The sequence below is a fragment of the Archocentrus centrarchus genome, chromosome 19, assembly GCF_007364275.1.
Source record: "Archocentrus centrarchus isolate MPI-CPG fArcCen1 chromosome 19, fArcCen1, whole genome shotgun sequence".
NCBI lineage: Eukaryota > Metazoa > Chordata > Actinopteri > Cichliformes > Cichlidae > Archocentrus > Archocentrus centrarchus.
The window spans coordinates 10,321,567-10,332,464 of record NC_044364.1 but is presented as its reverse complement, the minus strand read 5'-3'; the positions used below and the strand labels follow the sequence as shown (position 1 = coordinate 10,332,464).

At 44.6% G+C, this 10,898-nt stretch overlaps 1 protein-coding gene across 3 annotated transcripts; it reads left to right on the top strand.

The window, feature by feature from the left end:
- The first annotated feature begins 229 nt into the window (after positions 1–229).
- LOC115797864 (ataxin-2-like protein) lies at positions 230–10,881 on the top strand. Of its 3 annotated transcripts, XM_030754397.1 has the most exons (24): positions 230–952; positions 2,196–2,235; positions 3,325–3,381; positions 3,683–3,754; positions 3,913–3,991; positions 4,028–4,072; positions 4,261–4,382; positions 4,484–4,575; positions 4,771–5,019; positions 5,164–5,603; positions 5,689–5,775; positions 5,871–5,984; positions 6,150–6,230; positions 6,323–6,375; positions 6,690–7,048; positions 7,148–7,217; positions 7,332–7,466; positions 7,784–7,847; positions 8,246–8,427; positions 8,590–8,731; positions 9,094–9,203; positions 9,633–9,812; positions 9,916–10,078; positions 10,204–10,881. In XM_030754397.1, the coding sequence occupies exons 1-24, from the start codon at positions 828–830 to the stop codon at positions 10,251–10,253; spliced, it is 3,111 nt and encodes a 1,036-aa protein (XP_030610257.1). In that variant the 5' UTR covers positions 230–827; the 3' UTR covers positions 10,254–10,881. The 3 variants fall into 3 exon arrangements, with proteins under 3 accessions (XP_030610257.1, XP_030610256.1, XP_030610258.1); XM_030754396.1 differs by having other exon boundaries at positions 3,913–4,072; XM_030754398.1 differs by lacking the exon at positions 3,325–3,381 and having other exon boundaries at positions 3,913–4,072.
- The last annotated feature ends 17 nt before the right edge of the window (positions 10,882–10,898 follow it).

Sequence of the window (10,898 nt, the reverse complement as noted above, 5' to 3'; positions counted from 1 at the left end):
ACATGTAAACATAATGGGAGTAATTGAATTAACAACAATCAAGTTGGTAATGTGTAAACAAACAATAAGCGTTTCGTGTGGCCACTGCCACGTTTGCAGGACGGACAACCCACCCATTGATCACAGCGGAGACGCGCTGGTATCGATCAAGTACTGATTTAATCATTGCGCACATTCTTCCACGTAAGCGCGCTCACGTGTCCACGCCCCCTCCCCCTTTGAGCCGGTTTGCAGTCATCCGCGCGCGGATTGAGTCAAGTTGTCCTACCGAGAGGAGGTGTTGACCGACCGCAGCAGGTTTTCCGAAGGAAACCTGAAAAATACAAGCTTCAAGGCAGCGGACAGTAACGCCGAGCAGCTATTTTTTAAACCGACGGTTCAGCGGTGTTGGAGTTAAGGCGAGGCGGCCGAGGAATTAAAGTAAACCACGGAGTGAGAGCGCCCGAAGTGAGCCCGAGGATCACAGCTAATGCTAACTTAGCCAGCCCTTGCTAAATAATTACACGGAAGCTGGTGTGATTTTAAACTGTCGCTTGCTTTGGCATAACCAGTGTGATTGTAGCGTAGATAGTGTGGGGTGATTTGTTGAGTTATGTGTTATATTTAATTGAATTATCGAGGTCTTTTGCCTTTACATGTTAGGCCACACGCGACTAGTATTCACCTAGCAAGATTAGCCACAATAGCCGGGGAGGCTACGCCGGCGCTGCGCTTCTCAGGGCAGCTGATAACCGCTAAACAGTTCGCTTTCAAAGCTGCTTCACACCGCGAGCTATCATTGTTTTTAAGTGAGCTTACACTTGATACTGTAAGCCTTGTGCTTCGCAATGCTGAAACAACAGCAGCAACCCGGATCAGGCGGGAGAAAGGCGTCTAACGGAACATCGGGCCCTGCCGGTATGTCTTCTCCCGTCAGCGGCATCAACAGCGGCAACAGGACACCGGCTGGAAGGTAAGAGGGAGGGTAACTGGGATGGTTCTTTCAGGACAGTCCGGGGATTGTCCCGTGACTCAAAGGCCTACCGGTTAAAGCGCTGTTTCCCAGTGGGCGTGATTCCGAAATAGAGCTTACCTTGAAGCCAATGAGATCCGCTATCGTTAGATTGGCAACACATGCAGACCAGTCAGCACGCTCCAATCGAACCTCAGCCGAATCAGCAAGGGGGGACCGAGGTGGTGAAAGCTATGAGTAGCAAATCAGCATAGAGGTGATACAAAGTTTATTTGGCCTGTTTTTGGTGAAGGGGCGAAAGAGAAGGTGGAAGAACTGTTTGCATGTATACCCTCACGTTCCAAATGCTGAGGGGGGAGGGGGGCGCCTGATACAGTAACGATGTTAGCACTGCGGAGGTTTTATGTCCAACACGAGGTCATATGTGCTCCTAATTTTTGAGATGAGTGCGTTTCCTGAAGTCTTGTTAGCTTCGTCTTTGTTTTGTAACCGAGCATGTAGCAAGCAGTAATACGACCCACAGTGGGCATTCATGATAGTTTGGTTTAGCATGCAGATTGGTCTGCATCACCTTTTCTTGGTATTTCCAGCCGGAAATCAAACGTTTTTTGGTCAGAAATGTTATTCGTGTAGATTTCCTGTTTTCTTTCTTAAAGACACAGATACAAAATATTTTGAATGAAACTGAAACACTTTCTCGATGTCAAGTTAATTATATCAACAGTTATTATAGGGCAAATTGCATTGCAAATATTAGCAAGAAACCAATTAATCCAATTTGAGTAAGCAGTCAGAGAGAGTTGGGCAAAAACCCCTCCCTTTAAAGAGAAGGAAATCTACAGAAACATAACCAGGCCCTGGGAGGGTCGACCATCTGCCTCAGTTGGTTGGGGTGAGGGGAAACAGAAGTGAGCAGAGAATCAGCAAACACTGGGTAGGAATTTGCATCTCTGGAGCCAGAGATGTCTGCCGAGAGCTGCAGAGGTGTGGGACAGCGGGGGAAAAGGTTTAATCTGTAAACCAATATTAAATATTTAAAAAAAAAAAAAAAAGGCCTCTGTTCAGATGGAGAGTTTTTCAGGAATGACATAAGAACTGGTCCGGTCACTTTCAGTAACTTTGTCAACTCCTTGAATATCCAAATTTTTTGCATGTGTGATGTAGACTGAGACACTGACTTGTCAGGCTTTGAAAACAAGTTCTTCCCCTTGTGAACACCGAAACTCTCATGTTTTCCTTACAGGAATCGAACTTCCGCAAAGCCATCATTCCAGTCATCTCCTGTGAGTATCCTGATCCAGAACATGGCAAACACATTTATTTGTTTTTGTTGGGGGTTTTTTTTTTTGTTGTTTTTTTTGGGGGGGGGGTTACAAAATAACATTACACATAGTTCAGTCACAAGTATATTATTACATTTGACTTCTTTGTTTAGAAGCACCACTGATGCACATTTTATAGAACAGTATATTAATATATTATATTATATGAATGGTGAAAACCTGGAATAAGCCTGTGAAAGCTGACCGTATAAATGGGTTTACTATTTGGTAAAGGCCTCGTCTATAAAAGAGCCATTTAAAGGTTTCGCTACAGCTGCTCTTCACACACCTGGGGCTGATTGCACCAGCTGGTTTTTCCTAAGCCCAGTCCTATCTGCTAAGTTGGTCTTTGTTATGACCAGTTTTCAGATTAGAGTTAAAACTGGGTACTCATCTGATTGTATACATTACTATAGAAGTTGCTAAATTTTTCACTGGGCACCCGTAAAGGATCAAAGTGAAGAGTCAAACAGATTTCATTAAAAAAAGTCAACTGTAAATAAATAATTGTTTAGACTTGGGCAGCTTCTGAAAGTAATGTAAGGAATAAGTGGAAGGACCTCCTGAACAAGGCAAAGGAAGGTATTTGTTTGCCTGGATGGTTCGTCGTGGGAAGCAGCTGACCAGATGTTGAGTTGTGGTTCGAAAAAACTTGTGACAACTCTTTAGCAATTTATGACAATGATTTCTTCTTTCACTCACATGTTTAAAAAGTCTGTGTGCCATAAACCTTATATGACATCACCTTTAGTGTAACCTGTACAGAAAACTTTATTTTATGCTGCTGTGGACTAGTTGCAGGTTTTACACCCGGTTATAGCAAAAAGACAGTTTAAGCTGAGGATGTAACAGACTTGGCTATCGTGTCAGACTTAAAGCCACGTATGACAGATTAACTTAGAACCAGGAATAAGCACTGTTGGTGCAAAGGGCCCCTGAGGGTTAATGGTTAACTCTGTTTCGGTTTCTCAGCATCAGAACATGTTAATTTAAATATAATGTCTTTGTGAAGCTTTTGTTGAAGATCCTTGTGTATTTTCCCATGTGTAGGTGTTTGAGGGTGTCTATAACAATGCCAGAATGCTTCATTTCCTCACAGCTGTCGTGGTGAGTCATTTGGCTGGTTGTCGTTGTCTTCTCCAGACCACGATGGTCTCCTTTTTTTTTTTTTTTAATTAGCAGATACACTGCTGACCACTGCAATAGTATTAGAGGTAAATCTACCTACTGTAAAGGGACTCTTTATTTTATGGTCAGCTCTTTATGCTGGTTCCAAATTCTAAAATCTGCAAAAAGTATGGAATATGTATAGTTTTTCCACAAATGTTGTAGCAGTTTTTGATTTAATACTGATATCATTAAGTCTCTAGTTAGCTATAGTTTTTAAAGTTTTTCTCTTCTTTCTTAGGGGTCTACGTGTGACATTAGAGTGAAGAATGGCAGTGCATTTGAGGGCATTTTCAAGACTCTCAGTTCTAAGGTAAGAAGGTCAAATTGCACACAGGCATGCACATCTGTTTGCCACCTTATTCAGGTAGTGCAAATAATCCTGAGTTGGTTAACTCCTTTCATGGAGAAAAGTCTCTTTCTGCAGTTGTTTCCTACATGCTGAGCACTGTGCCTTCCCAATGTCCTTAGTGTGAGTTGGCTGTGGATGCTGTACACAAACGCAGTGAGGAGGAGGGCTCAACATCAGCTCCGCCACGGAGGGAGGACATCACTGACACCATGATCTTCAGCCCCTCAGATCTGGTCACAATGATCTGCAGAGATGTCGACCTCAACTATGCCACAAGAGGTATAAACGCATGCATATTCGGGGTCAGATCAGGGCAAGCTCACATTTTCTGGGTAAATTAATATAATCGTGACAAACACGGTGTCGCATCATTCAGTCGTTTGAACAGGCTCAGACTGCAGACGTAATGGGGAAACAATTTTAGACTGTTTCATCTTGTTCTGACATCTTCTGTGTTTGATTTTTAGACACTTTCACAGACACAGCCATCACTTCCAGCCGTATCAACGGAGAACACAAAGAGAAGGTTTTGCAGAGATGGGAGGGAGGCGACAGCAACGGCGAGAGTTACGATTTGGACAATGATACAGTGAGTTTTTAACGCCTCAAGTCATTCAGTCAAAGTGTCTCTGTTGATTAATATTTCATTTTTTGTGCTGATGTTGTTAATCTCCCTTTTTGTCTCTTCAGTCCAATGGCTGGGATGCCAATGAGATGTTCCGTTACAATGAAGTCAAATACGGAGTCACATCAACATATGATTCCAGCCTTTCTATGTACACGTAAGTTACCACATCAGTTAATTACCTTTAGGAATGATTCAGCACTTATTATGACTAATATAATTCAAAAACATTCCCACAGCTAGTCAGTAACATTATAACTAACTGGAATTTTACTGTAGGACACACATCTGACATGCAAAACATGCACATAAAGGTACTTTTTATTCACGTTTTATTTTTCTCTCCACCCAGTGTACCATTGGAGAGGGGCAATTCTGAGAACTACCGACAGAGGGAGGCACGCGCCGCCCGGCTGGCCAGCGAGATTGAGTCAAGCCCTCAGTACCGCCATCGTGTCAACCTGGAAAATGACGAGGGCAGAACTGAGGAGGACAAGTTCAGCGCTGTGGCGCGGGACAACAACGATCGGGAGAGAGGCCGTGAGAGCCCCCGTGACAAAGAGCGCGAAAGGGGCAGAGACAGTCCAGGAGCCAGCAACAGGTGAGAGGTCTTTATAAAACATTTGTCAGGAAAATAGATGGAAGGGTTTTTCTTACGTCAGGTATTTACCAAGTTTTTAAAGAGTACAAACTTGAACCTCATAAATAAAGTTTGAAATGAGTTTGCTGCACACTTCTCAATCAGGGAGGGCAAGTACATTCCATTACCTCAGCGTCAAAGAGAGATGAACCGGGAACGAGCAGAGAGAGGTTCTGGCGGGCCTCCATCTCACAGTCGTCTAGGTGGAGGTTACCGCTCCACCCCTCCATCCTCTTCTTCCCCAAGACCCCCTCTGCCCTCTGCAGCTGGGCCCCAGCCTGGTGTTACCCCCTCGGAGAGAAGCAGCCCTCTGTCAGGTCGAGGTGGTGCATATGCCCCCCACCACCCACAGGGAAATGCCAGCCCAAGTCCAGGCTCTGGCCCTGCCAGCCCGTACACGCCTGCCTCTCCTGGTGGACCGAGTTCAACCTCTACTTCAATTGCCCCATCCCCAGCCAGCCCCCCTGCTCCACACGGACACACAGTTCCTCATTCCCACTCACTCCCGCACTCACTGTCTGACGCTAGCAGACCTGTTAATGGAGGTAAGGGTGTGAACTTGCATCAGAATTGACTTAACAGCTGTAACATCTGTTTCTGTTGCTAAGACAGATGTTTTTGTGCTTTCAGTTGCTGCCAGAACATCTCCTAAAGCCCAAAGACCTCCACAGTCAAGCAGGACGAGCCGAACTCAGAACTCTCACGCTCAGTCCACAGGTACAATCACGTTCAGTCCACTGCTGTTATACCTCCTATGTTAGGAAATTTGAATAAAACTAACCGCAGCTTTAATTTTTAAAAATTTCTTTCAGCTACTCGCTCCCCTAAATCAGGCTCTTCCCAGGACACGCCTTACTTGGACACTTCTTCTGTGTCGCTGCCTGCCCAGAAGACATCTGGCCCTGCTCCACTCTTCCCTGTAGATGGTACAGTTTCCTCTTTTGTTTTCTGTTTGTTTTTATAGTGCAGTTTAAAATGGAAGTAAAAACATGTATCATATTACAGCATGAGGCTCATAGCAGTATATGTCAGCTACTCAGGCTTGGAATTAAAAGTTCTGCAACTATTGGATTACTGTGTCATTTTTACAGTGAATGAGATCCTTGGTGCAGCTGCAAAGGAACGCTCTGCTGAGAGCCCGAGCAGCACAGAGGAAAGCAAGACGAGTAAAGGTACTTCAGATTGATCCTGGCTATATGCTGGAAATCAACTTTTGCCTAGTTCTGTTCCTGTTTAAAGTTTTCAAAACTTCACACTTTTTCAGTTCAGCAGAGGTCGCAGATTGAGGAACTGCGGAAATTTGGCAAAGACTTCAGGGTAAGAGTCTTTCAGCAAAGTGTGAAATTAGAAAATCTGTCACCAGTCAGAAGGCTGCGTCCTGACATCACCGATGTCATACCTTCCTCCAGCACCACTCCTACTTATTGCATAACACTCAATACTAGTCATCCATCTTAGTCTTTACAGGGTCATTGACCAGTAAAGTACAAGTTCATTCTCAAAGCATTCACACTTAATGACACATTAGTAACAAAACGAAAGGGGGAAAATGATCAGTATCATCAAATAATTTAAACACCAGTATCAGCATCAGGGTTTTTTATTTATTTGCCATTTTGGGGATTTTACAGCTCCCACCAAGTGGAGGTGGCTCCAGCTCTCCCAGTTCTCCGGCTGCAGGGACCCCTCCTGCCATGAGTGAGGCCAGCCAGCCCAGCGTAGCCAAGCCTGCACCATCAGACGCTCATCCTCCATCAGAGCCCAAACCTCAGCCTGCAGCTCCCAGTCCTTCCCAGCCCCAACCGCAGCCTTCACCAGCTGTCTCTGAGGACCCTACCAAGGACGCTGCAGCTACACTGGGTACCACAACAGCTGCCACCACAGCACCCCTTTCAGACAGGCAGTCGCCGGCCACCCCTCAGCCAGCCAGGACCCCAGGAAGCGAGGAGGTCAGACCTGAGACAGCGGAGAGGACAGAAGGCGTAGCAGAGTGAGTTTAAAAAATAATAATAATAAAGATTTCTCACTGATTTTTTTTTTTTTTTTTTTTTAATTTCTTTTTTTATAACAATTCTTTTCCATTTTGCAGCCAAGTAAAGAAATCCACCTTAAACCCAAATGCTAAAGAGTTCAATCCTATCAAACCCCAGATGCCTATGGTAAGTTGTCTGAATCTGTTAAGTCATTAGTGTCAAAAAACCTATTGGAATTATAAAAAATATGTAATATTTATGTATATATGTAATATTTACCTCTGGGTGTGTTTCTTACAGACGAAGCCCAACACTGCGCCCACCCCACCTCGGCCACCACCTCCGAGCCCTGTGGTGCTGCACCCAGGCGGACAGGGGCCACTCTACAACCCTCCCTACCTCTCCTCCTACATCCCACAGATCCACTCTGTGCCGGTACATGAGCCAAACCTAAATAAACTTGGTCACTTGTTTTGGATCCTTCTCTAAATGTTAAGCTGAAGACCTTCTACAAACATCTTGCTGGAATTTGAAACATGGCTTAAGACCAAATTCAAAGATTAACCTAATTAATAAAATGCTAAATACTCAATATCACCATCTGTGAAACTATAATCAGATACTTTTATCAGTTTGCTTCAAGAATTACAGAACAGGTAGTTGCCAACACCTGTTTACTTTGAGTTCAATAATTTTTCACATTACAGCAACTGTTCCTTCTTGTGCTCACCTGTTGATCCTTTGTCTTTCAGCCCCCACAAATGTACCAGTACACCATGTCTACAGTTAACCAGGGAAAATACCCCCGAGCCAAAGGTAAATGCAGCAGTCTTTTTTCTCTTCAGTGCTGTGTTGTCTGCGCTTTTCACTTTTTTTTTTTTTCCCCCACATATTTAAAATGAATTTCCTGTCAGCTCTTGTCACAGGCTGGAAATCAGCTCCAGAGAAAAATGCTGAGTGTTGCCTCATATTAAACTTGAATGTGCTGTGGAATACAGATCTGTCATGCTTTAAACTTGTAGGTTGCTTTAATGTGCAACTCCTATTTCAGCTGCCTTATAAAAAGTGATTTAAGGAAGGTAAACACTTCTTAAATCAGATGTGTGACAATGAAGAACACTGAACCTACAGTGAGGGGATCTGGCGGCTCACCGTGAAAAAGATGTTTTGTACTCAATGTTTCTGTTATCTTGATGATTCTTTCCTCTCATTAGGCTCAGTTGTGGGTCAGCGCTCTGACCATGGGTCTTCAGCACCTCCCATGCTACAAGCTGCAGCATCAGCTGCTGGGGCCCCACTGGTAGCATCGCCCTACCCTCAGCCCTACCTTCAGTACAACCCTCAGCAGTATGGCCAGCAGCAGGTCATCCAGGCCATGACATCCTACCCTGGACAGGTAGGATGACTACTCCCTAAATAATTTCAATGACTGTGGTTTGAAAGTGTCAGCAGCAAGCTTCTTATTTGGCAGAGCCTAATAGCAGCCAGTCAAAACTCTTCAGTGTATCTGCTACTAATGTATTAAAAATGTCTTTGTTTCTCTGTGTTATTCGTACAGCCGATGTATTCAATGCTGCAAGGCGGAGCCAGGATGATAGGTCAAGGTGGGGGTCCCCACCCACAAGCCCTTGGCCCACCAGGAGGCCCCCAGTTCCCTGCACAGGGAGATGGACCTCCAGGACCACAGCAGGGCATCTATGGTGAGTGGAGATGGATATGAAAGAGAAAATCATCCCTTTAGAATTATAAGGTTCTATCTGACATTTTTGACGAAATTGATTTACGTTCTTATTCGTTGACCGCTAAATCAACAATGATTTTCTGAGATTTTTTTTTCCAATTATATAAAACTTTGGCCATTTTATTCACAAAACAAAAAGGTTCTATCTGCAAAATCAAGCTTTAACTTAGTATTATAAGGTTCTATTTTTTAATATCTCAAAATTGGTCAGAATGCAGATGGAACCTTATAATTCTAAGGGGACGAAATGTCAAAGTTATGGGATTTGATCACTTTTTAGACACAGTCAACCTTGACATGAAGTATCTCTTTCCTCTGCAGCGCCACAATCATTCTCCCATCACACAGGCGCAGTTCATCAGCCTCAGCCCTCCAGTACCCCAACAGGCAACCAGCCCCCACCCCAGCACACTGCACCTAGTCCTGGACAGGTAAGATACCCCCTAAAGGAGGGATTCTCTGACTGTTATCAGTGTTATGTGATCACTCACCTCCAATGCAGTGTCCTCTGAATTACATTTAGGCCTTTTCACAACCGCAAATTTATATTTTCATGATTTATGGACCCCACACCCACAGTGTGCATTTTATATTTACAACCTAGACACACCTTTAGGTTTTCAGACTGGATAATATGGAATAAATTCTGGCATTATGCAGCTTGCATTAAAAATCACTAATATTATGCATAGCTAACTGCCTTTTAGGTGATCTAGTTTGATTTGCTGACTTCATATTAAGTGCAAAACCACAGCACTAGTTTTGGTCTCACTTTTGGAGGAGGCACATGTGCAGCTTTTCCTTCAGGTTCGCGCTCCTTGGACACATACATATTTATTTATGACACTGTCTCCTTTCAGAACGCCCAGTCAGGCCCACAGCCCCAGTCCTTATACCACTCAGGTCCCTTGTCGGCACCCACCCCACCCAACATGCCGCCAGGCCACACATCTCCACAGGGTTCTTACTCAATTCCGGGGTACAGCATCCATGGCCACCAGGCCATCTCACCCGCCTACAACCTTGGACAGATAGCACAGGTATGGCTCTATTTTTCTGCTCCTCCTTCTTAGCAGGTGTGGTTTTAACTGGAAGTAGTTTATTCTGATCTAAACCGTGTACACTGATCTTCTTGTTCTCCAGGCTCATGTTCAAGGAGCCATTTCAGGCCCCCACCACTCGGGGAGCCACGGTCAGCCCCAAATAGTGATGTTGCAGCCTCCACAGCAGGGCCCCGGCGCAGTGGCCCAGCACCCCCAACACGGACCTCAGCAAGGAGCACACCAACACTTCTACATCCAACAAGGTATCGGACACAGCACTAAATAACCCGCCCCTCTCCCTTTCCCCTTAACTGGACAAAAAAAAGGTGACTCCAACAGTTGTTTGAAGTGTGGGCTTTACAAGTTCTGTTTTGTCCTCCTCCCACAGCAATGCAGGTCCAGACACACCCTGCTTCCTTCCATCCGCCTGGAAACTAAAACCCCTCTGCGACCTCCCAGATTGTCCCCCGCCCCCCTCCGGCCTGCTGGATGCGACTCATAAAAGAACTGACAGGATCACACAGGAGCAGAGAAGAAAACAAAAGTCTCACAGCACCTTACTCTCCTGCTGTAATATTCTTCATCAGTACAAACCTCAGTGTCCGTCCGGCACTAGGAGGAGCTTTTTAATGCTAATGATGAAGGTGACAGGACGGCAGCAGCATCCTACCCCTGCTGCTATCCAGCTCTTTTTTTCCGGCTTTTTCCCTATTCAGAGACACAAGGCACCTTACTGGGCAGACCAGACGGAGAGGGGAAAACAGATGGAAAAACAGCAGCAGACTCTTTATCTTCTAGAAATGTGTTTTTTAGCCTTGTACCATGACACAAATGAGAATTGGGGTGGCGCGGGATTCTCATGAATGCAGCACGAAAGGAGGGGCTTGAAGATGATATGGGGACTTTTAGCAATTTTTTTTTTTTTTTAAGACTATCCAGTAGTTTCAATCCACCCCTTTGCCCTTCTTATCCCCTTGTAGGAAAATCAAACTTTAAAAAAAAAAATGGACAAGACAAAAAAAATTTAAAAATAAACAATGACCAAAAAATAAAGTTTTCAACTCAACTACAAAGCCTTTAATT